This window comes from Lagenorhynchus albirostris, chromosome 2 (genome assembly GCF_949774975.1).
Source record: "Lagenorhynchus albirostris chromosome 2, mLagAlb1.1, whole genome shotgun sequence".
In the NCBI taxonomy this organism is placed as follows: domain Eukaryota; kingdom Metazoa; phylum Chordata; class Mammalia; order Artiodactyla; family Delphinidae; genus Lagenorhynchus; species Lagenorhynchus albirostris.
The window spans coordinates 40,421,479-40,449,367 of record NC_083096.1 but is presented as its reverse complement, the minus strand read 5'-3'; the positions used below and the strand labels follow the sequence as shown (position 1 = coordinate 40,449,367).

The following is a 27,889-nucleotide window of genomic DNA, read 5'->3' as shown; positions in this document are numbered from 1 at the left end:
ATGTAGTGTCCTTCTTTGTCTCTTGTAATAGTCTTTATTTTAAAGTCTATTTTGTCTGATACGAGAATTGCTACTCCAGCTTTCTTTTGGTTTCCATTTGCATGGAGTATCTTTTTCCATCCCCTTACTTTAAGTCTGTATGTGTCTCTAGGTCTGAAGTGAGTCTCTTATAGATAGCATATATATGGGTCTTGTTTTTGTATCCATTCAGCCAATCTGTGTCTTTTGGTGGGAGCATTTAGTCCATTTACATTTAAGGTAATTATCGATATGTATGTTCCTATTCCCATTTTCTAAATTGTTTTGAGTTTGTTATTGTAGGTCTTTTCCTTCTCTTGTGTTTCTTGCCTAGAGAAGTTCCTTTAGCATTTGTTGTAAAGCTGGTTTGGTGGTGCTGAACTCTCTCAGCTTTTGCTTGTCTGTAAAGGTTTTAATTTCTCCATCAAATCTGAATGAGATCCTTGCTGGGTAGAGTAATCTTGGTTGCACGTTTTTCTCCTTCATCACTTTCAGTATGTCCTGCCACTCCCTTCTGGCTTGCAGAGTTTCTGCTGAGAGATCGGCTGTTAACCTTATGGGGATTCCCTTGTGTGTTATTTGTTGTTTTTCCCTTGCTGCTTTTAATATGCTTTCTTTGTATTTAATTTTTGACAGTTTGATTAATATGTGTCTTGGCGTATTTCTCCTTGGATTTATCCTGTATGGGACTCTCTGTGCTTCCTGGACTTGATTAACTATTTCCTTTCCCATATTAGGGAAGTTTTCAACTATAATCTCTTCAAATATATTCTCAGCCCCTTTCTTTTTCTCTTCTTCTTCTGGAAGAAGAGAAAATTGAATGTTGGTGTGTTTAATGTTGTCCCAGAGGTCTCTGAGACTGTCCTCAGTTCTTTTCATTCTTTTTTCTTTATTCTTCTCTGCAGTAGTTATTTCCACTATTTTATCTTCCAGGTCACTTATCCGTTCTTCTGCCTCAGTTATTCTGCTATTGATCCCATCTAGAGTATTTTTCATTTCATTTATTGTGTTGTTCATCACTGTTTGTTTCATCTTTAGTTCTTCTAGGTCCTTGTTACATGTTTCTTGCATTTTGTCTATTCTATTTCCAAGATTTTGGATCATCTTTACTATCATTATTCTGAATTCTTTTTCAGGTAGATTGCCTGTTTCCTCTTCATTTGTTAGGTCTGGTGCGTTTTTATCTTGCTCCTTCATCTGCTGTGTGTTTTTCTGTCTTGTCATTTTGCTTATCTTACTGTGTTTGGGGTCTCCTTTTTGCAGACTGCACGTTCGTAGTTCCCGTTGTTTTTGATGTCTGTCCCCAGTGGCTAAGGTTGGTTCAGTGGGTTGTGTAGGCTTCCTGGTGGAGGGGACTAGTGCCTGTGTTGTGGTGGATGAGGCTGGATCTTGTCTCTCTGGTGGGCAGGTCCACGTCTGGTGGTGTGTTTTGGGGTGTCTGTGTACTTATTATTTTAGGCAGCCTCTCTGCTAATGGGTGGGGTTGTGTTCCTGTTTTGCTAGTTGTTTGGCATAGGGTGTCCAGCACTGTAGCTTGCTGGTCGTTGAATGAAGCTGGGTGCTGGTGTCGAGATGGAGGTCTCTGGGAGATTTTTGCCTTTTGATATTATGTGGAGCTGGGAGGTCTCTTGTTGTCCTGAAGTTGGCTCTTCCACCTCAGAGCCACAGCACTGACACCTGGCTGCAGCACCAAGAGCCTTTCATCCACACAGCTCAGAATAAAAGGGAGAAAAAGTAGAGAGAAAGAATTAGTAGAAGTAGGAAGAAAGAAAGAAAGAAGGAAAGAAAGAAAGGAGGGAGAGAGGGAGGATGGGAGGAAGGAATGAAGGAAGGAAGGAGGGAAGGAAGGAAAAAAGAAAGAAAGAAGATAAAGTAAAATAAAATAAAGTTATTAAATTAAAAAATAATTATTAAGGAAAAAAACGGACAGATAGAACCTTAGAACAAATGGTGGAAGCAAAGCTATACAGACAAAATCTCACACAGAAGCATACATATACACGCTCACATAAAGACGAAAAGGGGAAAAAATCATAAATCTTGTTCTCAAAGTCCACCTCGCCAATTTGGGATGATCCGTTGTCTATTCATGTATTCCACAGATGCAGGTACATCAAGTTGACTGTGGAGCTTTAATCCGCTGCTTCTGAGGCCGCTGGGAGAGATTGCCCCTTCTCTTCTTTGTTCTCACAGCCCCCCCGGGGCTCAGCTTTGGATTTGGCCCCGCCTCTGCGTGTAGGTCGCTGGAGGGCGTCTGTTCCTTGCTCAGACAGGATGGGGTTAAAGGAGCCGCTGTTTCGGGGGCTCTGGCTCACTCAGGCCGGGGGGAGGGAGGGGCGCGGGTTGCGGGGCGAGCCTGCAGCGGCGGAGGTCGGCGTGACGTTGCACCAGCCTGAGGCGCGCCGTGCATTCTCCTGGGGAAGTTGTCCCTGGATCCCGGGAAGCTGATAGTGGCGGGCTGCACAGGCTCCGCGGAAGAGGGGTGTGGAGAGTGACCTGTGCTCGCACACAGGCTTCTTGGTGGCGGCAGCAGCAGCCTTAGTGTCTCCCGCCCGTCTCTGGGGTTCGCGCTTTTAGCCGCGGCTCGCGCCCGTCTCTGGCGTTCTTTCAAGCAGCGCTCTTAATCCCCTCTCCTCGTGCACCAGGAAACAAAGAGGGAAGAAAAAGTCTCTTGCCTCTTCGGCAGCTCTAGACCTTTTCCCGGACTCCCGCCCGGCTAGCCATGGTGCACAAACCCCTGCAGGCTGTGTTCACGCCGCCAACCCCAGTCCTCTCCCTGCGCTCCGACCAAAGCCCGAGCCTCAGCTTGCAGTCCCACCCGCCCTGGCAAGTGAGCAGACAAGCCTCTCGTGCTGGTGAGTGCCGGTCGGCACCGATCCTCTGTGCGGGAATCTCCCTGCTTTGCCCTCCGCACCCCTGTTGCTGTGCTTTCCTCCGCGGCTCCGAAGTTCCCCCGTCTGCCACCCGCAGTCTCCGCCGGCGAAGGGGCTTCCTAGTGTGTGGAAACCTTTCCTCCTTCACAGCTCCCTCCCACTGGTGCAGGTCCCGTCCCTATTCTTTTGTCTCTGTTTATTCTTTTTTCTTTTGCCCTACCCAGGTACGTGGGGAGTTTCTTGCTTTTTGGGAGGTCTGAGGTCTTCTGCCAGCATTCAGTAGGTGTTCTATAGGAGTTGTTCCACATGTAGATGTATTTCTGATGTATCTGTGGGAAGGAAGGTGATCTCCGCGTCTTACTCTTCCGCCATCTTCACAACACCCCACCTGCCATGTTTTGAAGTGAACCTGTGGTCTCACATGGACCATGGGGGCTGGGAGTGCTTTCCAAGCAAAACAGCTATGGGTAGGTCCCTGTGCACAAACCACCGTACTTTGGGTCCTGTGGCCCTGCAGCCAAGCTACATGTGACTGATCAGGAATCAGCACCAGAGCTAAGGGAAGCCATCTACAGGCTGGGTGTGGAGAAGGGCAGTGTCTTGTGAGGTGCCTAATGGGGTACCCTATACAGGATACTCTCCAGGAGGGGGTCTGCATGCAAAACTCAGAGAGAGGGACTTCAGGAGTAAAGTGGAGCAGGGTCATGAGAGGAACACAGTGGGAAGGCAGGTGGCAGAGCTGTGAGGGTGCAGAAATTGACACAGTCCCACTAGGGACCTACTAAACAATAAGCAGCCAAAGTAGAATCAGAGACAAAGGAAGTTGAAAAACTGAATTGCTTTAATTCCTTTTGGAGAACTAGAGCTGCTTGTACCTTGGCTTCACTCTCAGCTACCCAAGGGATTTCCTTGGGGCTTCCTGGTTCCTTTTAGAGTAAACAGCCATTGTCAGCAGTAACCTGTTCTTCACAGCCTGAAGGAACCACACAGACACTTCTGGGAATTGCCATTCCTGTAAAGTAAGAATTTTCTAAACTATTTTACCAGAAATAATAAGGCACACCAGTTGGTTTTTTTAGATTGGATAACTTCTTTTATGTGCCTGAAATACACTAGTATTCTCTGACCAATTCAGGGTAGCTAGTAAGCATTGTAAGACTTAGTTCATCTGTTATTTGGGTTATTCATTCATTTAACAGACATGGAAACATTACATGACTACTATATGAAAGACACTGTATTCTGCCCCACCTCCATTTTATCTTCAGCATATATTTTTTCTAGTTAATTATTATGAGATTGTCATTCCATGCTCTTCATCTTTGTTATCTTCATCATTGAGGGCTTCATTTTTTGAGGAGTAGTGGGTACGTTCTGGGTCTCCAATAACAGTAATTCATTGAGCAGGCACTCTGTAGTGCATTTTACAACAATCTCTCATTTGAAATGATTATTTCCTTTTCACATGAAGAAAGTTAGCCTTAGGAGCATTAAGTAACTGTCCTGGGTCACAGAGTAGTTATATTTAGTAGCAGAGCTGGGGCTGGAGACCAAGCTCTTACTCTACCACTGGCCTAGATATCTGGTCTTTCAGTTCGCAAAACAAATGAATAATGAACACCACATTATTTCTTCCTCAAAATCCTCCTGGTGCTTTAGGGACAGGGCTAATGCAACCTCCTCCACAAAGCCTTTGCTGATCTCTGCCCTTAGCCCTGCACTCCCCATTCAGCCCTCCAAGAAAAGGAAGTCTCACATTTTACATCTTCACATCCTTCTGAATCCTGTAGCACTTGTAGCACAAACCATCAATCCTTCTCTCTTGGTATCTCCCTGAAGCACCTAGTACAAAGTGTTGCATGTAGAGTTGATGCTTGATGTATGATTGTAGAAGTAAAGAATGAATGATTTCCTTCTCTCTGTCAACCTAGGACATTTAAAGTTCTGTGCTTGGGCTTCCCTGGTGGCACAGTGGTTGGGAGTCTGCCTGCCGATGCAGGGGATGTGGGTTCGTGCCCCGGTCCGGGAGGATCCCGCGTGCTGTGGAGCAGCTGGGCCCGTGAGCCGTGGCTGCTGGGCCTGCGTGTCTGGAGCCTGTGCTCCGCGGCGGGAGAGGCCATGGCAATGAGAGGCCTGCGTACCGCAAAAAAAAAAAAAAAAAAGTTCTGTGCTCCTCTTTTGTGCTTTTAAATAAAAGAAAATGAAATAATTATGAGCAAATACTCTTCTGTCTTTGTATTTAGAGTCCATCTCTTATAGACATCATTTGGTTGGATCTAGTTTTTAATCCAGGCTGACAGTCTCTGCCTTTTAATTGGAGTGTTTAGTCCATTTACATTTATAGTAATTATTGATATGGTTGCATTTGGTTCTACCATTTTGCTGTTTTCTATTTGTCTTCTATGTTGTTTCTCTGTTCCTTCTTTCCCAAAAGTTAGAAAACCTTACAGTATTGTTGTATAATTTTTGCTTTAGATAGCCTAAAATTTTAAAAATATGTAAATAGCTTTTTATATTTACCTACCTATTTAACATTTCCAAGGATCTTTATTCCTTCCTATACATCTGAGTGTTACCATCTAGTGTCATTTCAGAATTTTCTTTAGCGTGCATTGTAGTGCAAGTCTATTGGTGATGAATTCTCTCAACTTTTGTGTTTGAAAATAACCTTATCCCCTTCATTTTTGAAGGTTAGTTTTGCTGGAATTTTAAAATTCTCAGTTGACAGAATTTTTTTCTTTTAGTACTTTAAAGATGTTCCGTTGTCTTTCGACCTTCATTACTTATGATCAAAAGTTAACCTATCATTAGATATAATTTCTTGTATGTAATATGCGTTTTTTTTTCCTGGCTGCTTTCAAGATTTTTCTCTTACCTTTGCATTGGCTGTTTGACTATGATTTGCGTAGGATTGGTTTTCTTATTTATCCTGCTTGGCATGTATTGAGCTTCTTGGATCTATAAATTGATGTTTTTTCTCTGGTTTTGGGAAGTTTGGGCCATTAGTTTTTCAAATATTTTTTGTGATCCATTTTCTCCCTTCAGTTACATGTTGTTAGAGTGCTAGATATTGTCCCACAGTTGTCTAGGCTCTGTTAGTCTTTTTCTTCAATCTTTTTTTTTTTTAGATTGGATAATTTCTGTTCATTTAACTTCAACTACACTGGCTTTTTTTCCTTGTCAACTTTTGCTGTTAAAGACTATGCTGTGAGTTTTTCATTTTATTTATTTTTCTTTTCAGCTCTAGAATTCCCATTGGTTCTTTTCTGCAGTTTCAGATTCTCTATTTCCCCTCTGTTCATTCCTTATCCTTACATTTTCTTTTAAATCCTTAAAGTGCTGTAAAATTCCTGTCTGCTAATCGCAACATTTGGGGTCATCTTGGCATTGGTTTCTATATACTGCTTTTTTCCTTGAGTATGGGTCACATTTTCTTGTTTTTGTGCATGTCTGGTGATTTTTTTAATTGAACACTAGATGCTATTAATGACACGTTATAGAGGTTCTGGATTCTCTTATGATCCTCTGAAGAAGTTTTGTCTTAGCAGGTAGTTAAAATGACAAGACTCAAGTTCTAATCTATGTTCCTTGCATTAGCAGCAGCTGAAATCTCCACTCAGATCTTTTGGTTTCCACCTGCTGCTTTTTTGCTGGCCCTCCTGGTGTCTCCAGTCAAGAAGTTGAGCATATTTCATTTGCAGATTTGGGAGTTGACTACCCTATGTGGCTCCCTCCCTTTCAGGTTTCCCCCTAACTTTCTCTGACTGCTCTGCCATCCTTGAACTCTGTCCACTGTCACCCCCTCATGTGACTTTTTCTCTGTGTGTATGCATCATTGGTGTCTCTCTCTCTTCTTTTTTTTTTGGGGGGGGGGTGGAATATAGTTAATTTACAATGTTGTGTTAGTTTCGAGTGTACAGCAGAGCGATTCAGTTTTATATATATATGGTTTTTTATTTATGCTTTTTCAGATTCTTTTCCATTATTACAAAATATTGAGTATAGTTCCCTGTGCTACACAGTAGGTCCTTGTTGTTTACCTATTTTATATATAGTAGTGTGTATATGTTAATCCCAAACTTCTAGTTTATCTCACCCCACACCCCCTCCAGTATCCCCTTTGGTAACCTAAGTTTGTTTTATGTGTCTGTGGCTCTATTTCTGTTTTGTAAATAAGTTCATTTGTATCTTTTTTTTAGATTCCACATATAAGTGATATCCCATGATATTTGTCTTTCTCTGATTTACTTCACTTAATATGATAATCTCTAGATTCATTCATGTTACTGCAGATGGCATTATTTCTTCTTTATGGCTGAGTAGTATTCCACTGTGTGTGTGTGTGTGTGTGTGTGTGTGTGTGTGTGTGTGTGTGTGTGTGTGTATATATATATACACCACATCTTCTTTATCCATTCATCTATTGATTGGACACTTAGGTTGCTTCCATGTCTTGGCTATTGTAAATAGTGCTGCTGTGAACATTGGGATGCATATATCTTTTCGAATTAGAGTTTTCTCCAGATATATGCCCAGGAGTGGAATTGCAGGATGCTATGGTAATTCTATTTTTAGTTTTTTAAGGAACCTCCATACTGTTCTCCATAGTGGCTGCACCTATTTACCTTCCTACCAATAGTGTAGGAGGAATCCCTTTTCTCTACACCCTCTCCAGCATTTATTATTTGTAGACTTTTTAATGATGGCCATTCTGACTGGTGTGAAGTGGTAACCTCACTGGAGTTTTGATTTGCATTTCTCTAATAATTAGTGATATTGAGCATCTTTTCATGTGCCTTTTGGCCATCTGTATGTCTTCTTTGGAGAAATGTCTCTTTAGGTCTTCTGCCCATTTTTTATTGGGTTGTTTGTTTTTTGGATATTAAGCTGTATGGCCTGTTTGTATATTTTGGGAATTAATCCCTTGTCAGTCACATAGTTTGCAAATATTTTCTCCCAGACCATAGGTTGTTTTTTCATTTTGTTTATAGTTTCCTTTGTTGTGCAAAAGCTTTTTAGTTTAATTGGGTCCCATTTTTTTTTTTTTAATTTCCATTACTCTAGGAGATGGTTCAGAAAAAATATTGCTATAATTTATGTCCAGGAGTGTTCTGCCTATGTTTTCCTCTAGGAGTTTTATAGTATCCAGTCTTACATTTGGGTCTTTAATCCACTTTGAGTTTATTTTTGTGTATGGTGTTAGAGAATGTTCTAATTTCATTCTTTTACATGTAGCTGTCCAGTTTTCACAGCATCACTTATTGAAGAGACTGTCTTTTCTCCATTGTGTATTCTTAGCACCTTCGTCATAGATTAGGTGACCATGAGTGTGTGGGTTTATTTCTGGGCTTTCTGTCCTGTTCCATTGATCTGTATTTCTGTTTTTGTGCCCCTACCATACTGTTTTGATGACTGTAGCTTTGCAGTGTAGTCTGAAGTCAGGGAGCATGATTCCTCTAGCTCCATTCTTCTTTCTCAAGATTGTTGTGGCTTTCAGGGTGTTTCGTGTTTCTGCATAAATCAAAGAATTTTTTGTTCTAGTTCTGTGAAAAATGCCATTGGGCTCTCACTCTTCTTATAAGGATACTAGTCCTATTGGATTAGGGCCCATCCTTATGACCTTGTTTAACCCAATTATCTCCTTAACTGCCCTGTCTCCAAATGTTGTCACACTGGGGGTTAGGGTTTCAACATAGGACTTTTGGGAAGGGGCTGGCATCGGGACATGTTCAGTCATTTACCATCTAATTGCAGAATGCCTGCTCTATTCCAGGCACAGCGTGAAGGGCTAGGGGTTCATTATGGACAAGACTGGCCCTGTCTCTGCCCTCGTGGAGCTCACAGCCTAGGGGGATAAAAAGACATGTAGACAGTAGCATTGCAGAGTGATGACAGTGGACATAGGGTGCCCTGGGAGCACTGAGGAAGGGGTGCCCAAATCAAGTTATGGGGTCAGGGAAGGCTTCCTTGAGAAAATGCCTTTCTAAACTGAACCCTGAAGGATGAGTTAGGAGTCAGCAGGAGCAGTGCCTCAGGCCAGGCTTGGGGTGTGAGGGGCTCCAGGGCTGAGGAGGGCACACTGGGAACAGTTGTTTAGTACAGCTGGTCCTGGGGGAATGGAGTGGTCAGGGGATGGGGCCAGAGAGGTAGGCTGGGGCCGGCTCCCTTGCTGGGTTGTAACTGTCTGTCCCTCTAGAGGGGCGCCTCCTTCAGCTCAGGGTCCCCCTCCTGGCAGAGCAGGTGTGTGGTGAATGTCGAGAGGGGCCGCGTGTTGTGATTCGGATGTGAGGGCTGAGGTGGGGAGGTTGGATGTGTGGGCAACCTCGGCTCCTTGGTAAAGCAGGTCGTGGGCCTGGAGGTTGCCCACCTCCTCTGGCTCACGTGTGTGTCATTGTCCTTCAGCCCTGGACAGCGAGTCCGCCTGCAGCAGCATCCGCTTTAGCAAGGCCTGCCTGAAGAACGTCTTCTCCGTGCTGCTCATCTTCATCTACCTGCTGCTCATGGCCGTGGCCGTCTTCCTGGTCTACCAGACCATCACGGACTTTCGTGAGAAACTCAAGCACCCTGTCATGTCGGTGTCTTACAAGGAGGTGGATCGCTACGACGCCCCAGGTAGAGCCTGCGCCAGGCAGACATCAGGCCCAGGCCTGGGGCATCGACTTGCAAATACTCCCTGAGCTGCCATTGCACTCTTGGCGTCTTGCTGGGCACCACGGGCAGGGCAGAGGAGTCCGAGCACAGTCTAGGTGTGGGTTATGCACCCCAAGAGCTGCTGTTGGTACCCAGCAGAGTGTCACGTGCAAAGGAGGGAGGTGGACCGAGCCTGGAGTGGTCGCTGCAGGACTGGGGTGGGCAAGGAATGCTTATGCTCAGTGGCAGGATATGAGCTGGGCTTTGGTAAATGGAAGACAGTTTCTCTGGGAGGGGGGTCTACAGGAGCAAAGGTGAGCGTAGGGAGGCAGAGGGCTTCTCTGGAGAGGATGAGTCTAGCCTGGCTGGAGCCAGAGGCCAGTGATGCGGAGAAGTGGGAGTTACAGGTGGCAGGGAGGCGAGGCCATCCAGAGGTGGGCGGGGCCCTGCCTGGAGAGGGGCTCCCAGGCCACATCATCCGTACCTCTCCTGTCCCTGCGAGGGGCTGTCTCTGCCGTAGAGCGGGCTGTCTGCTCCGGGGCGGTGGGGCTGGCACTGGGCTCTGGCAGCGTGGAGTGGACCGGGAGGTGTGAACTCTGTGAGCTCAGGCTCTGCCCACAGGATGCCCCCGAGTGACCCTCGGATGGCCTGTTCACAGGGCAGATCTGGAGTCTCAGGTCCCTTCTGCCTGGGGCTTCTTGACAGGTGTGCTGGTCCCAGTGCGCTTGCCTGTCTTTGCCTGTTTCGTGATTGTTCCTCTTCTCTGTCTGCTTTTGTCTCTTCATCTGTGGGTTTTACTCTCTCTGTCTGGTCTCTTGGTCTGACTCTGCCTGTGTCTGGGGCCACGTGCTGCTCTCAGTGTTTCCACTATTGAGGTTAGAACAGCTGCTGTCCTTAGAGCTTTGAACGAGGTGCCTTGGCTGCGGGAGAGGGAGGGATTTGGGGCCGTGACTTGCACACTTGGAGCTCCCAGTCTGGGCAGGAGATGCGAGACGGAATGAGACCTGGGGAGTCCCACAGCCGAGGGCTGCCCAGTGAGTCTGCAGGTGGGCGGCGGTGCGGGGGGCCTGGCAGTGCCCGGCTTGGTCTCGGAGGCCTCCTTGGAGGGTGTGGAGCAGGGTTCTGAAGCGGGGCGGGTTTTGGTGCAGGCACTGGGGAGGCTGTATCCCCGGCCGGGAGGGGCTTACCGAGGGGGCAGTTGTCTCCTCCATTAGAGCAGGGCTTTCTGAGGGCAGGGTGTGTAGCTCCCCATCCTCTGTGACACTTTTCTTCTCCCTCGTCTGCAGTCACCCAGGGAGTCCTGAACTTAGGTGTTTGGCGGGTGTGAAAAAATATATGTGACATGATTTTAGGGGTGTGGTGAGGGACTGTGACCGTTCACTTTTCCCTGCTTGTCCCCCAGGCATTGCCCTGTACCCCGGTCAGGCCCAGCTGCTCAGCTGTAAGCACCATTATGAGGTCATTCCACCTCTGAAGAGCCCCGGCCAGCCAGGAGACATGAACTGCACCACCCAGACGATCAACTACACGGACCCCTTCTCCAATCAGACCCTGGTAACTCTCGTCTCCCTGAGCTGGGTCTGGGCAGCGTGCTCCGTTGGCCTCGCACCCTGAGGACCCCAGTCTTCTTTCTGCCAGGTGGCCTCCCCCCTCCCCACGTCGGTGCGGGCCCTCGGCCCCTGGCAAACACTCCTAAGTGGAGTCTGGCTGCGGCTGGCTCACCTGCTTTCAGGGAGGGCAGTGGGGCCTTCGGCCCCCTCTGAGTGACCCTCCGGGATTCCCGACAAAGTGATAAGATCCTGTCCTGGATGGAAGGGTGGCGGGCTGCAGAGTGGGGCCGGTGTGACACAGCCAAGTGGGTCCCATAGCTGACTGCCCGACAGAATTGCCAGGATCCCTTCCGAAAGCAAAGATTCTGGGTTCCATGTGGGCCCACCTGAATCACTGTTCCTGGGGGTGGGACCTGGGCATCCATATTTTGGAATAACTATGCCGGTGTAAGAAGGAGCACTGGTCCGGGAACAAGGACCCCCGCCCTGCCGTCACCCACGGCTCCGCTCAGCCGGGGAGTGGGCGGCGGCCGGGAACAGCGTCTGCACAGGGTTCTGGAGGCAGGGAAAGAATTTCGTATATATTTACATCTTCTCCTTTTCATCCCATATCCTTGTTTCCAAAAGGATTGAACAGGGCTGAGTAAGTTTTCCAGCTCAAAGAGAGGAAGGAAAGGTTTTCTAGGCAGAGGAACTCTGCACCAAGGCATAAAGGGAGGAGACAGCATGTGTGTTTGTGCCTCTGAGCAAAATTCCACAGGTGGGTGTTTCTGGAGGGCCAGGTGCCCCCAGAAGGGCGGTGGGCGGTGAAGTTGTGGACAGAAGTACCGGCCAAATGAGGAAAGCATGTGTATCTGCTGTGGAGAAGGACCTGCTCCTTTGGGTGATAAGGAACTACAGGTGGGCCTTGAGATGAAAGAATCCCACTAAGACTTTTTCGTTAATATTTGTTCTAGACCTCCTCCTAAAATCCTGCTGAAATGATTCCCACTCCTGCAAAAAATAGAATAAGATAAAATATCGGTAACAGCCCTGCAAACCAAGGACGGGTATCATCTGAGGACCAGAAATTTTGAGGAACTGGTGTAAAATATAAATAGCACACTGGGTCAGATTGATGGAGCAGAATCAGAGAAAACCCATGCCCTAAAACAGATGCCGGAGAGGACTGCTGTAGAGGTGAAAGCTTTCCTTCCAACTGCTGGCTCTGTGTCAGCACATTAAAGAGCAGGGCTGCTGTAGGGCAGGTCAGGATAATAATTACAGGACCGCCTGCCAGGCTTTTAGCCCTCCCGGGGCTCGCAGAGCTGCTGGGGACAGTGTTTGCTCCGGGGAAAAGGCTCTGGGCCCATTCTCTACCTAAGCTAAGGGGAGGTTCCCTGCTTGGGCATTGGGCCAGCAGAGAGAAACAGAGCAGAACTTGAGATTGGACGTCCACAATGGAAGGAGAGAGCCATCAGAAAGGAATCTTTTCCCAGAAGAGAAGTACGCAGAGCGCCTGGCCTGCTGGCCTTCTCTGCTTGCCGCCTCTGAGCGTCCTCACCGTCAGCCCCAGGCAAGGGCGAGCCTGGGAGAGGGCCTGTTAGGAAGAAACCCACAGCCCAGACCTGTACTAGTCAGCCTAACCCTTCACTCAGAAAGAAGAATGGAGAATTAAGGGCCACTAGACTTTTACACGAAACCAACCACATGAAAGGATGGAGAGGAAAAAACAGAAAGGACTCCAGGGAAGCGGAAGCTAATTTAAATGAAAAGGAAAAGAACTTTTAAAAATTTTAATGAAGAGCTAGATAATACAGTACAAACGCTGTCTGTCTGGATTCCCCGCTCTCTCCGTTCCCTGTGTACCGACTGGATGCCTGTGCGTGCTTAGATGGCACTGCAGGTACAGGCTCTCCGGCCGTCTTTCCTCTCGGCTCCCCATTGAGTAGTACGCTAACTAGGAGCCCTGTGTCCCAAACCTGTTCATGCCAGTTGTATCTGTTCTAATAGTTACATAGTTTAAGTATTATAGAAAACCATAAAGTAAGGGCACAAAAGGGGAGTCATTTCCCTGCAAACTTAAGTTGACTGAAGTTACCTGTCTCCAGCCCTGGGTGACGGGCAGTCTTCACCACTGGGGCTCCTTGCCATTCACAGCCGCAAACTAGAGAGAGCTAACCCGCTCCTTGGGTACCAGGTCCCCTCCCTACACAGTGCAGAGCCGCGAAGGAGGAGCAGAGGGGCTCAGTGGAGCTCCTGAGGGAAAGGGAAAAGCGGGAAGCATAGCTGCCCCCAAAGCCTGATGGAGCCCCTTGGGTGGGACCTGTGAGGCGTCCTGCCTCGGCCCCCGGGAGGAAGGCAGAGACGGGTGGCAGGGCCTGCACCTTGGCAGACTCCTGCGTCCTGGATTGCCCTGGCCTTGTCCACTGGGAGAGCCTGGCTTGGCTGTGATCCTCTGGGCCCGTCCTCTGGAGTGGACACTAGAAAACAGGTCCTCCGTGGGCCCCGCGGCTTTGGGCTGTCTAGGTTGGGAGGCTGAACAGTCCTTATCCTTCTGCTGCCCGCGGCCCCTTTGTTTGCAGTGAGATGTCTGCAGAAACGTGGCTGTTTACATCCTGTTGAGTCCACGTGAAAGCATCCCAGCCAAGGGGCTCATCTGGTCCTGCTTCATCAATCTTCAGATTCTCATTTATTTTCTAGTCTCTAGCTCTTGTACCCTCAATTAAATCTCGTTAGTTTTTACCAAATGCCTTGCTCTGGCGCAGTTAGGGTCACCGCCTTTCCAGCCTGTAGGACCCATGTCTGTTTCCTCACCGCCTGCCATATTCCCGGTGTCCAAATGTGAAGGTGATGCCTTATCTTCAGGCGGTTGTTCCCTCAGCACTCCAGTTCTGGAAAACAACTTACGTTGGTCAGAGTACAGGCTAAGCTCCTGTACAAAAGGAAACACTCCAGACGAACACAGCGGCTGAGATAAGAGAGGGCTCTTTCTTTCTTGGGGGACGTCTGTGTGTGCGGGCAGTGCTGCCTCGCAGGATGGCCAGTGAGGGCTTCTGTCTGTCACTCTGCCATCCCCGGGCGCCGTCTCGGTCCTCGGGGTCAGTGCTGACCCCCCAGCACGTGCGTGTGCACTGCCCCATCTCGGGAAGGTGAGCAGCGGAGGGCGGGCAGTTCCCCGCTAAGGGCCTGGCGTGGGATTGTGTGAGTCACTTTCGTGCTCATTCCAGGAACTTCGTCCCATGGCCACATCTGAGGCCAGAAATGCACCTCCAGTGGGCGACTATATCCTGCTAAAATCTGCACCTGGGGAAGCAGCACTGGTTCTGCAGGAGGAAGTGGATAATGGAAACTGGGGACAGTTAGCATTCTCTGCTGCCCCTTAACCTGTCATGGAAAGGTTGAAAATAAACAGATGGGCAGAGATCTCTTGGGAAAATGCAGAAGACAGCTGCAGAAGAAGTGGAGTGGCAGTTTTACTGTCAGTTAAAATGGAATTCCAGATGCAAAGGGTTAAAAGAGGGCTGTTTATGTGGACAAGAGGTTCAAACTCCACTTCTCCCCACTAAGACTTAACAGCCATAAATTTTTATGTGCAAAACAGCATACCCTTTGTATTCCTCAGGCAAAACCTGTTTGAAATAAAAAATACTATCACCTTAGAGTGTTACTAACACCTCTCTCAAATTCACAGTTCAAACAGACAGAAGTAGTAAGGATAAGAAGTGAGAATTGAATTGGCACAATTAATAAACTTAGAGTAAGTGCATGTTGTAACACTGTACCTGTCAGAATACTCTTTTCAAATCTCGGTAGAGTATTTATAAAAGTAGATGTAAAGATGTTTCTCCCCAGTTAATCTGTAAATCCAGTATCATCACAGTTAAAAGTCCCAGTTGAATATTTTCATGGAACTTAACAAGCTGGTTTTAAAGTACATTTAGAAGAGCATGTGGGGACTTCCCTGGTGGCGCAGTGGTCAAGAATCTGCCTGCCAACGCAGGGGCACGGGTTCGAGCCCTGGTCCAGGAAGATCCCACATGATGCGGAGCAACTAAGCCCGTGAGCCACAACTACTGAGCCTGCGCTCTAGAGCCGCGAGCCACAACTACTGAAGCCTGCACGCCTGGAGCCCATGCTCTGCAACAAGAGAAGCCACTGCAGTGAGAAGCCTGTGCACCACAATGAAGGGTAGCCCCTGCTCACCGCAACTAGAGAAAGCCCGTGCGCAGCACAAAGACCCAACGCAGCCAAAAATAAAAATAAATTTATTAAAAAAAATAGAGCATGTATACGGAATAACCCTGCCAGGTTTTGGGGATGGGGTGGGGAGTGATGTGGAGGGGACCTGCCCAGTCAGATACCAGAATGAGTAAACATTCAGGGGTCAAACCTGCGTCTGCCCACTGTTTGGGTAGTGAGAGTGAGATCCCTATTTCATAGCATAGACAAAACTGAAAGGCAGGCATATTGTGTATCTAAATGTAAAGTTTTTTAAAAAGTGCTATGAAGCAATACAGGAGAATATTGATATAATTTTGGTTTCCCTTAGCAAGCAAAGTCTAGAAGCTGTGAAGAAGATTGACAGATTTCACTACATCACCTTTAGAGCTTCATATAACAAATGGCATTAGAACAGAGTTAATGGGAAAGTGACGAACTGGAAAAAAACAGTTGTACCTATACCAGATGGAAGTTAGTACCCTTTCTAAATAAAGAGCTTCCCCAGCACTGCCAGCCAGTGAGGCTCGTGGCGGGAGGACAGGTTGCCGTCAGGCCTGGTCCAGACGCTGTTCCTGGGCGTGGGGTGGGGTGAGGAGCCCTGTGTGCCCAAGGCGAGGTCAGGACCACCCACGCGGCTCTCCCGGCTGAGACTCTGGCCTTTGTCTCCGCAGAAATCCGCCCTGATTGTGCAGGGGCCCCGGGAGGTGAAGAAGCGGGAGCTGGTCTTCCTCCAGTTCCGCCTGAACCAGAGCAGCGAGGACTTCAGCGCCATCGATTACCTCCTCTTCTCTTCTTTCCAGGAGTTCCTGCAAAGGTGGCCTTTAGAGCTCAGGGCGGGCTTGCTCGACAGTCATTCTCTCATTCCAGCCGTGCTCATCCCTAGGCTGGGGCAGAGGGTGCAGGGAAGCAGGGCTGTGGATGAGCCACTGGCCTGGAGGAGGGCCTCTCCACGAGGTCAGGCGAGCCCGGTGTAGGGGGTTCCGAAACGCAGCGCTGGTTGAGTCCTGGAGGGAGGTTGGTGGGGCCCACTGCTCCTGGCTGGGGCTGCCGAGGACGGGGTTTTGTGAGCCCCCTGGAGGGCAGCTCCTCCCCTGGGCCTGGCTCCCCACGGTGTCCTGGAACTGGGTCCAGCCCTGTGTGAGGGCTCAGTGCCTGTTTGCCACGCGTTTCTAACAGGAGGATGAAATGTCCTGTTCGTGGGTGGTGCCACCTCGGGGGCCCAGAGTGCTCGTGTCGTGGGCCGTGGGAGCGCTTTCGGCACGGGCCTGAGCGGGGGTGACTCAGTCCCTCCAGGTCCTGCGTGGCCCTGGGGCTCCATTTCAAGGAAGCCGGGCGGCAGCTAGGGCAGAGAGGAGGCCGCTCCGCCAGCTGACGAGGCCGTGAGCTGCCACCGCCGTTCACACCCCAGCGCCCCAATCCTGCCCATCTTGGAGCCCGGGGCCTCCTCCTCGGCACCTTCTGCCACCTAGAGTTCCCTCTCCCTTCCCTGCTTGAAGCTGGCTGTGTCCCCTGCCTGCCCAGCCCCTTTCTGCTCCTCTCGTGTGGGTCCTCAGTACCGCCACGCGGTTGCCACCTGCCTGTGCGCCTTATGATCCTGCCACGTCTGCACCATCCTGAGTGGGTGTTGTGGTGTCCTGCCTGGCTGAGAGCTCCCTGGGGAAGCCTCTTCCCTTCTCTGGGGCTTCAGGGAGGCAGAGGGCCAATGAGGGCACCCCAGGGCTGCTGAAACCCAGATTTCTCCGAGGCGCTAGGGGCGCGTCTGCAGAACTGCGGTGCCGGCTGCTCCGGGAGCAGATGCTGGGGGTGGGTGGGTGGGAGTGGGGAGGGCTTCTCCTGCCGGGAGCCTCAGCGACCGTGCTCGTGCCTTGAGGCAGCTGACAGCTCCCCCTCCATCTGGAAGCCAAAAAGCAGGCCTTTGAGGAAGGGGGCAGTGGGCAGTGGGAGCATCCTGGTGGTACCAGCAGAGAAACCGGCTTGACGTAGGGGCTGGAGTTTGAGCCTGACCACGTTCGAATCCCGCCTGATTAACGTGGACCTTTCTTCTCTGCCCTCCAAGCCCAGACAGGGTAGGCTTCATGCAGGCCTGCGAGAGCGCCTATTCCGGCTGGAAGTTCTCGGGCGGCTTCCGCACCTGGGTCAAGATGTCCCTGGTGAAGACCGAGGAGGAGGACGGGCGGGAGGCGGTGGAGTTCCGGCAGGAGGTAGGTGGCGTTGGGCTCGCTTCGCATGGCCACTGACTCCACCCTTTGAGTGCAGGGTGGAGGGAAGCTTCTCAGAGGTGACCGGTGCACAGGGTCTTTGGGGTGAGGAGGCCTTCGCCAGGATGAGAGTGGAGCCGGTGCCCGGGAGTCTGCATGTTCTTCTGCAGGCAGGGCAACCCCAGGCCCTTTCCCTTTGTCGCTGCAGCCCTCACAGTGCACACGGCGGAGCGTTTTACAGAGTGGCGCCTCATGCGGCTCAGTCTGATGCCTGTTTTTATTCTGCGCTACTCCCCCGCCGCGCTCTGAGAGGCTGGCGGCCGCATAAAAAAGTTGACTATTGGCAGGGCAGAGACTGGGTATGGTAGCCTCTGGAGTGTGGGGTGCATGGTGATCCATTGGGACACAGGAGGAAAATACTAGCTTTCTTTTTGTATTAATTTTTTTTTAACATCTTTATTGGGGTATAATTGCTTTACAATGGTGTGTTAGTTTCTGCTTTATAACAAAGTGAATCAGTCATACATAAACATATGTTCCCATATGTCTTCCCTCTTGCGTCTCCCTCCCTCCCACCCTCCCTATCCCACCCCTCCAGGCTGTCACAAAGCACCAAGCCAATATTCCTGTGCCATGTGGCGGCTTCCCACTAGCTATCTACCTTACTACGTTTGTTAGTGTGTATATGTCCATGACTCTCTCTCGCACTGTCACAGCTCACCCTTCCCCCTCCCCATAACCTCAAGTCCGTTCTCTAGGAGGTCTGCGTCTTTATTCCTGCCTTACCCCTAGGTTCTTCATGACATTTTTTTTCCCTCAAATTCCATATATATGTGTTAGCATACGGTATTTGTCTTTTTCTTTCCGACTTACTTCACTCTGTATGACAGACTCCAGAACTATCCACCTCATTACAAATAGCTCAATTTCGTTTCTTTTTATGGCTGAGTAATATTCCATTGTATATATGTGCCACATCTTCTTTATCCATTCATCCGATGATGGGCACTTTGGTTGTTTCCATCTCCGGGCTATTGTAAATAGAGCTGCAATGAACATTTTGGTACATGACTCTTTTTGAATTTTGGTGTTCTCAGGGTATATACCCAGTAGTGGGATTGCTGGGTCATATGGTAGTTCTATTTGTAGTTTTTTAAGGAACCTCCATACTGTTCTCCATAGTGGCTGAACCAATGCACATTCCCACCAGCAGTGCAAGAGTGTTCCCTTTTCTCCACACCCTCTCCAGCATTTATTGTTTCTAGATCTTTTGATGATGGCCATTCTGACTGGTGTGAGATGATATCTCATTGTAGTTTTGATTTGCATTTCTCTAATGATTAATGATGTTGAGCATTCTTTCATGTGTTTGTTGGCAGTCTGTATATCTTCTTTGGAGAAATGTCTATTTAGGTCTTCTGCCCATTTTTGGATTGGGTTGTTTGTTTTTTTGTTATTGAGCTGCATGAGCTGCTTGTAAATTTTGGAGATTAATCCTTTGTCGGTTGCTTCATTTGCAAATATTTTCTCCCATTCTGAGGGTTGTCTTTTGGTCTTGTTTATGGTTTCCTTTGCTGTGCAAAAGCTTTGAAGTTTCATGAGGTCCCATTTGTTTATTTTTGTTTTTATTTCCATTACTCTAGGAGGTGGGTCAGAAAGGATCTTGCTGTGATTTATGTCATAGAGTGTTCTGCCTATGTTTTCCTCTAAGAGTTTGATAGTTTCTGGCCTTACATTTAGGTCTTTAATCCATTTTGAGCTTATTTTTGTGTATGGTATTAGGGGGTGATCTAATCTCATACTTTTACATGTACCTGTCCAGTTTTCCCAGCACCACTTATTGAAGAGGCTGTCCTTTCTCCACTGTACATTCCTGCCACCTTTATCAAAGATAAGGTGTCCATATGTGCGTGGGTTTACCTCTGGGCTTTCTATCCTGTTCCATTGATCTGTATTTCTGTTTTTGTGCCAGTACCATACCGTCTTGATAACTGTAGCTTTGTACTATAGTCTGAAGTCAGGGAGCCTGATACCTCCAGTTCCTTTTTTCGTTCTCAAGATTGCTTTGGCTATTCGGGGTCTTTTGTGTTTTCATACAAATTGCAAAATTTTTTGTTCCAGTTCTGTGAAAAATGCCAGTGGTAGTTTGATAGGGATTGCATTGAATCTATAGATTGCTTTGGGTAGTAGAGACATTTTCACAATGTTGATTCTTCCAATCCAAGAACATGGTATATCTCTCCATCTATTTGTATCATCTTTAATTTCTTTCATCAGTGTCTTATAATTTTCTGCATACAGGTCTTTTGTCTCCTTAGGTAGGTTTATTCCTAGATATTTTATTCTTTTTGTTGCAATGGTAAATGGGAGTGTTTTCTTGATTTTACTTTCAGATTTTTCATCATTAGTATATAGGAATGCCAGAGATTTCTGTGCATTAATTTTGTATCCTGCCACTTTACCAAATTCATTGATTAGCTCTAGTAGTTTTCTGGTAGCATCTTTAGGATTCTGTATGTATAGGATCATGTCATCTGCAAACAGTGACAGCTTTACTTCTTCTTTTCCGATTTGGATTCCTTTTATTTCCTTTTCTTCTCTGATTGCTGTGGCTAAAACTTCCAAAACTATATTGAATAAGAGTGGTGAGAGTGGGCAACCTTGTCTTGTTCCTGATGTTAGTGGAAATGCTTTCAGTTTTTCACCATTGAGGATGATGTTAGCTGTGGGCTTGTCATATATGGCCTTTATTATGTTGAGGAAAGTTCCCTCTTATGCCTACTTTCTGCAGGGTTTTTATCATAAATGGGTGTTGAATTTTGTCAAAAGCTTTCTCTGCATCTATTGAGATGATCATATGGTTTTTCTCCTTCAATTTGTTAATATGGTTTATCACATTGATTGATTTGTGTATATTGAAGAATCCTTGCATTCCTGGAATAAACCCCACTTGATCATGGTGTATGATCCTTTTAATGTGCTGTTGGATTCTGTTTGCTAGTATTTTGTTGAGGATTTTTGCATCTATGTTCATCAGTGATATTGGCCGGTAGTTTTCTTTCTTTGTGACATCCTTGTCTGGTTTTGGTCTCAAGGTGATGGTGGCCTCGTAGAAGGAGTTTGGGAGTGTTCCTCCCTCTGCTATATTTTGGAAGAGTTTGAGAAGGATAGGTGTTAGCTCTTCTCTAAATGTTTGATAGAATTCGCCTGTGAAGCCATCTGGTCCTGGGCTTTTGTTTGTTGGAAGATTTTTAATCACAGTTTCAATGTCAGTGCTTGTGATTGGTCTGTTCATATTTTCTATTTCTTCTTGATTCAGTCTTGGCAGGTTGTGCATTTTAAGAATTTGTCCATTTCTTCCAGATTGTCCATTTTATTGGCATAGAGTTGCTTGTAGTAATCTCTCATGATCTTTTGTATTTCTGCAGTGTCAGTTGTTACCTCTCCTTTTTCATTTCTAATTCAATTGATTTGAGTCTTCTCCCTTTTTTTCTTGATGAGTCTGTCTAGTGCTTTATCTATTTTGTTTATCTTCTCAAAGAACCAGCTTTTAGTTTTATTGATCTTTGCTATTGTTTCCTTCATTTCTTTTTCATTTATTTCTGATCTGATTTTTATGATTTCTTTCCTTCTGCTAGCTTTGGGGTTTTTTTGTTCTTCTTTCTCTAATTGCTTGAGGTGCAAGGTTAGGTTGTTTATTCGAGATGTTTCCTGCTTCTTAAGGTGGGCTTGTATTGCTATAAACTTCCCCCTTAGAATTGCTTTTGCTGCATCCCATAGATTTTGGGTCATCGTGTCTCCATTGTCATTTGTTTCTAGGTATTTTTTCATTTCCTCTTTGATTTCTTCAGTGATCACTTCATTATTAAGTAGTGTATTGTTTAGCCTCCATGTGTTTGTATTTTTTACAGATCTTTTCCTGTAATTGATATCTAGTCTCATGGCGTTGTGGTCAGAAAAGATACTTGATACAATTTCAATTTTCTTAAATTTACCAAGGCTTGATTTGTGACCCAAGATATGATCTATCCTGGAGAATGTTCCATGAGCACTTGAGAAGAATGTGTATTCTGTTGTTTTTGGATGGAGTGTCCTATAAATATCAATTAAGTCCATCTTGTTTAATGTATCATTTAAAGTTTGTGTTTCCTTATTTATTTTCATTTTGGATGATCTGTCCATGGGTGAAAGTGGGGTGTTTAAGTCCCCTACTATGAATGTGTTACTGTCAATTTCCCCTTTTATGGCTGTTAGTATTTGCCTTATGTATTGAGGTGCTCCTATGTTGGGTGCACAGATATTTACAATTGTTATATCTTCTTCTTGGATCGATCCCTTGATCATTATGTAGTGTCCTTCTTTGTCTCTTTTAATAGTCCTTATTTTAAAGTCTATTTTGTCTGATATGAGAATTGCTACTCCAGCTTTCTTTTGGTTTCCATTTGCATGGAGTATCTTTTTCCATCCCCTTACTTTCAGTCTGTATGTGTCTCTAGGTCTGAAGTGGGTCTCTTGTAGACAGCATATATAAGGGTCTTGTTTTTGTATCCATTCAGCTAATCTGTGTCTTTTGGTGGGAGCATTTAGTCCATTTACATTTAAGGTAATTATCGATATGTATGTTCCTATTCCCATTTTCTAAATTGTTTTGGGTTTGTTATTATAGATCTTTTCCTTCTCTTGTGTTTCTTGCCTAGAGAAGATCCTTTAGCATTTGTTGTAAAGCTGGTTTGGTGGTGCTGAACTCTCTCAGCTTTTGCTTGTCTGTAAAGGTTTTAATTTCTCCATCAAATCTGAATGAGATCCTTGCTGGGTAGAGTAGTCTTGGCTGCAGGTCTTTCTCCTTCATCACTTTCAGTATGTCCTGCCACTCCCTTCTGGCTTGTAGGGTTTCTGCTGAGAGATCAGCTGTTAACCTTATGCGGATTCCCTTATGTGTTATTTGTTGTTTCTCCCTTGCTGCTTTTAATATGCTTTCTTTGTATTTAATTTTTGACAGTTTGATTAATATGTGTCTTGGCGTATTTCTTCTTGTATTTATCCTGTATGGGACTCTCTGTGCTTCCTGGACTTGATTAACTATTTCCTTTCCCTTATTAGGGAAGTTTTCAACTATAATCTCTTCAAATATTTTCTCAGTCCCTTTCTTTTTCTCTTCTTCTTCTGGAATCCCTATAATTCGAATGTTGGTGCGTTTAATGTTGTCCCAGAGGTCTCTGAGACTGTCCTCAGTTCTTTTCATTCTTTTTTCTTTATTCTGCTCTGCAGTAGTTATTTCCACTATTTTATCTTCCAGGTCACTTATCCATTCTTCTGCCTCAGTTATTCTGCTATTGATCCCATCTAGAGTACTTTTAATTTCATTTATTGTGTTGTTCATCACTGTTTGTTTCATCTTTATTTCTTCTAGGTCCTTGTTAACTGTTTCTTGCATTTTGTCCATTCTATTTCCAAGATTTCGGATCATCCTTAATATCATTATTCTGAATTCTTTTTCAGGTAGACTGGCTATTTCCTCTTCATTTGTTAGGTCTGGTGCGTTTTTATCTTGCTCCTTCATCTGCTGTGTGTTTTTCTGTCTTGTCATTTTGCTTATCTTACTGTGTTTGGGGTCTCCTTTTTGCAGACTGCAGGTTCGTAGTTCCCGTTGTTTTTGATGTCTGTCCCCAGTGGCTAAGGTTGGTTCAGTGGGTTGTGTAGGCTTCCTGGTGGAGGGGACTAGTGCCTGTGTTGTGGTGGATGAGGCTGGATGTTGTCTCTCTAGTGGGCAGGTTCACGTCTGGTGGTGTGTTTTGGGGTGTCTGTGGCCTTATTATGATTTTAGGCAGCCTCTCTGCTAATGGGTGGGGTTGTGTTCCTGTTTTGCTAGTTGTTTGGCATAGGTTGTCCAGCACTGTAGCTTGCTGGTCGTTGAGTGAAGCTGGGTGCTGGTGTTAAGATGGAGGTCTCTGGGAGATTTTCGCCGTTTGATATTATGTGGAGCTGGGAGGTCTCTTGTGGACCAGTGTCCTGAAGTTGGCTCTCCTACCTCAGAGACAGAGCCCTGACTCCTGGCTGGAGCACCAAGAGCCTTTCATCCACACGGCTCAGAATAAAAGGGAGAAAAAGTAGAGGGAATTAGTAGAAGTATGAGGAAAGAAAGAAGGAAAGGAGGGAAGGAAGGAGGGAATGAAGGAAGGAAGGAAGAAAGAAAGAAAGAAGCAAAGAAGAAAAGAAGGTAAGAAGGAAAGAAAGGAGGGAGGGAGGGAGGGAGGAAGGAAGGAGGGAAAGAAGGAAAAAAGACAGAAAGAAAGAAGATACAGTAAAAATAAAATAAAGTATAATAAAGTTATTGAATTAAAAAATTCTTATTTAGAAAAAAAAAGGGACGGATAGAACCTTAGGACAAATGTTGGAAGCAAAGCTATACAGACAAAATCTTACACAGAAGCATACACATACACCCTCACTAAAAGAGGTAAAGGGGGAAAAATCATAAATCTTGCTGTCAGAGACCACCTCCTCAATTTGGGATGATTTGTTGTCTAAAGGAGGGAAGGAAGGAAGGAAAGAAAGAAAGAAAGAACGAAGGTAAAGTATAATAAGGTTATTAAAATTAAAATTGATTATTAAGAAAAAAATTTTTTTAAAAAACCATGGACGGATAGAACCCTAGGACAAATGGTGGAAGCAAGACTATACAGACAAGATCTCACACAGAAGCACACACATACACATTCACAAAAAGAGGAATAGGGAAAAAAATCGTAGATCTTGCTCCTAAAGTCCACTTCGTTAATTTGGGATGATTGGTTGTCTATTCAGGTATTCCACAGATGCAGGGTATATCAAGTTGACTGTGGAGCTTTAATCCGCTGCTTCTGAGGCCGCTGGGAGAGATTGCCCCTTCTCTTCTTTGTTCTCACAGCCCCCCCGGGGCTCAGCTTTGGATTTGGCCCTGCCTCTGCGTGTAGGTCGCTGGAGGGCGTCTGTTTTTTGCTCAGACAGGACGGGGTTAAAGGAGCCGCTGTTTCGGGAGCTCTGGCGCACTCAGGCCGGCGGGGAGGGGCACAGAGTGCGGGGCGGGCCTGCGGCGGCAAAGTCCGGCGTGACGTTGCACCAGCCTGAGGCCCGCCGTGCGTTCTCCCGGGGAAGTTGTCCCTGGATCCCGGGAACCTGGCAGTGGCGGGCTGCACAGGCTCCGCGGAAGAGGGGTGTGGATAGTGACCTGTGCTCGCACACAGGCCCCTTGGTGGCGGCAGCAGCAGCCTTAGCGTCTCCCGCCCGTCTCTGGGGTCCGTGCTTTTAGCCGCGGCTTGCGCCCGTCTCTGGGGTCCGCGCTTTTAGCCGCGGCTCGCGCCCGTCTCTGGAGCTCCTTCAAGCAGCGATCTTAAACCCCTCTCCTCACGCCCCAGGAAACAAAGAGGGAAGGAAAAGTCTCCTGCCTCTTCGGCAGGTGCAGACTTTTCCCCGGACTCCCTCTCGGCTAGCTGTGGTGCACTAACCCCTTCAGGCTATGTTCAAGCCGCCAACCCCAGTCCTCTCCCTGCGCTCCGTCTGAAACCGAAACCCGAGCCTCAGAGCCTCAGCTCGCAGCCCCGCCCGCCCCGGCGGGTGAGCAGACAAGCCTCTCGGGCTGGTGAGTGCCGGTCGGCACCGATCCTCTGTGCGGGAATCTCCCCGCTTTGCCCTCTGCACCCGTTGCTGTGCACTCCTCCGCGGCTTCGAAGCTCCCCCCTCCGCCTCCCGCAGTCTCCGCCCGCGAAGGGGCTTCCTAGTGTGTGGAAACTTTTCCTCCTTCACAGCTCCCTCCCACTGCTGCAGGTGCCGTCCCTATTCTTTTGTCTCTGTTTTTTCTTTTTTTTTTTCTTTTGCCCTACCCGGGTACGTGGGGAGTTTCTTGCCTTTTGGGAGGTCTGAGGTCTTCTGCCAGCCTTCAGTAGGTGTTCTGTAGGAGTTGTTCCACGTGTAGATGTATTTCTGGTGTATGTATGGGGAGGAAGGTGATCTCCGCATCTTACTCTTCCGCCATCTTCAAGGTCCCCCCCTGTATTAATTTTTTAAAATTAATTATTTTTGGCTGCATCGGGTCTTCGTTGCTGGGTGCAGGTTTTCTCTCGTTGTTGCGAGCGGGGGCTACTCTTCGTTGCGGTGCGCGGGCTTCTCATTGCGGTGGCTTCTCTTGTTGCGGAGCACGGGCTCTAGGCGCGTGGGCTTCAGTAGTTGAGGCACGCAGGCTTCTGTAGTTGTGGCTGGAGGGCTCTAGAGCACGGGCTCAGTAGTTGTGGCGCACGGGCTTAGTTGCTTTGCGGCATGTGGGATCATCCTGGACCAGGGCTCGAACCTGTGTCCCCTGAGTTGGCAGGCAGATTCTTAACCACTGCACCACCAGGGAAGCCCCTCTTTTTGTATTAATTTTTAAAACCTTATCCTTTCTCTATTTTTGAATGTTTTAAAATGCATGTAACATTAGAACGATAATAGTAATGTTATGTCCCTTCTAAGAAAGTTATAAATATGTTGGCACGTGCTCAGAATTCTTTACTAATGGGAAGCCTGATCAAAAAGCTTTCAGCCCCCTGACCTGGGGCCAGGAGATAGGCCGTGATCCTGGGGGCAGCTGGAGAGGATGTTGGAAGAAGGCGTGGCACCGGGGGTGGAGGGATGGAGGGACGGGACATTTTGGTTGCCTCAGAAGCGCTGGTAGGCAGTCACCACCCAAAGCAGGGCCGCACCCCTGCCTGTGGGGCTTCCACCTCTGCAGGGGTGCTGCCATCCTGCCAGCATCCCTGCCCAGGGCCCGGCCATCCCGCGTGTCGGTGGCTGGGTGCCTGCAGAGGCAGCGAGGAGACAGCTCTGTTCTCACATCCCCTCCTCCTCCTTGGAGGTTTTCCATTTGGGCTGGACTCCGAGGGGCAGCTTTAGGAAAGGGCTGGCTTGGAGAGGGACCCACTCCAACCGACAGGGTGGATGGAAGCCGGGCTCTCGTCCGGGTCTGCCCCTCCCCACGCCGCGCTCCTAGGACGATTCCAGATTGGAGGCCTTTGGGAACAGCTTGAAGCCATTTTCCTTCAGAGGGACAGGGCTTTTTTCCTGCCTTAGGCAACAACCCTCTGGCAGTAGGTGCTTATTCGTATTTTGTAAGATAACTGTCATCTCCCGGACTTTTACGCCACACTTTTCTCCAAGAACTCCAAGTTCTTTCTCATCCGGTCCCCAAATCAGCGGAGAAAGGGAGACTCAGTGTGTTCACCTTACAGTTAGGTCTCCCCAGGCTACCCCGGCTCTCCTGGTAGCTCTAGCTGTGATCTGAAACCGGCGGGCCAGACCCCTGTGAGCCTGTGCACTGTAGAATGTTTGTGTGCCTCTCAGCATCATCTGCATTGGAAGTCTTTGGTGGGGGATGTGAACTCTTTTGAAAAAAAATTTTTAAAAAAATTTATAATGTTTTTCTATCATGTTTTAAAGTTTAAAATGCTTTTCCTGTGTGTTGTTTCATGAGAGCCTCCCTACAAGTCAGTAGACAAAAAATGTCCCCCAAATGGCATTTTGTCCCGCCATTTTATAAGAGCAAAGCAGAGGCTCAAACCAGAGGATGGCCCAGCCAGACTCTGGAACCCGTCTGCTCTCCATTTCACCTCACAGCCCCTGTAGAAGCTGTAAGCAGGCCTCACCAAGCACGCCTGCTCACCGTGTGTTTCCAGGGAGTGCTCAGCTGGGCGGAACTGCGAGGCTGTACTTGGTCCCTGCAGACTGGAAGGGTTGAAATACTCAGCTCTTCAGGTCAAGTATTTTGACATTTGGAATTTTTATGGCTTTTAGTTGTGAGTCTTACACAGTACTTTGAGAATGGTTTAATCAGGTACAGATGCCTAGCGACAGATTTCAGTGACAATCCAAAACACCTATTGTGCACCCCAGATCCTGTCCGTTTCCTCAAAGAATGATGGAAACCAACGTAAAGCCTTGGCTCTGGGACCAGTCTCGGGATATCGTGTAGAGGAGGTTTTTGGCTCTCTCCCTCCAAAAGATGGTGCGAGGAGAGCCGAGGTCTCAGCTCCGCTAACTGCCCTCTCCTTCCCTGTGGCCCTGGCCAGGAAGGGATGCAGAAGCGGTGTAACACTGTTTTCTCTCCTCTCTACCTAGACCAGCGTGGTTAACTACATTGACCAGAGGCCAGCGGCCGAAAAAAGTGCTCAGTTGTTTTTTGTGGTCTTTGAATGGAAAGATCCTTTCATCCAGAAAGTCCAAGATGTGAGTATTATCTCCGCTCTTGAGAGGGGACTTCCCACCCCAAGGCATGTTGGTGCATCCTTGCAGGCCGTCCTCATCTTCTGTCATAGCGCAGATTTCTGTGTCTTTTGTATTTATGACGTTCATTTTCTATATCATTTGTGTTTAATTGATCTCATCTTTAACCCTGGACTGTCGTTGCTGT

At 47.4% G+C, this 27,889-nt stretch overlaps 1 protein-coding gene across 3 annotated transcripts in view; it reads left to right on the top strand.

The window, feature by feature from the left end:
- PACC1 (proton activated chloride channel 1) overlaps nt 1-27,889 on the top strand; it is a 48,473-nt gene that overhangs the window by 16,713 nt on the left and 3,871 nt on the right. The window contains exons 2-7 of one of the 3 annotated variants that reach the window (XM_060131017.1): nt 6,020-6,098; nt 9,294-9,503; nt 10,924-11,075; nt 15,946-16,088; nt 17,331-17,475; nt 27,598-27,705. In XM_060131017.1, coding sequence (XP_059987000.1) covers nt 9,392-9,503; nt 10,924-11,075; nt 15,946-16,088; nt 17,331-17,475; nt 27,598-27,705 — 660 coding nt within the window. In that variant the 5' untranslated portion in view covers nt 6,020-6,098; nt 9,294-9,391. Of the gene's footprint in view, nt 1-6,019; nt 6,099-9,293; nt 9,504-10,923; nt 11,076-15,945; nt 16,089-17,330; nt 17,476-27,597; nt 27,710-27,889 lie in introns of those variants that run through there. The other 2 variants (XM_060131009.1, XM_060131026.1) reach the window with 2 other exon arrangements.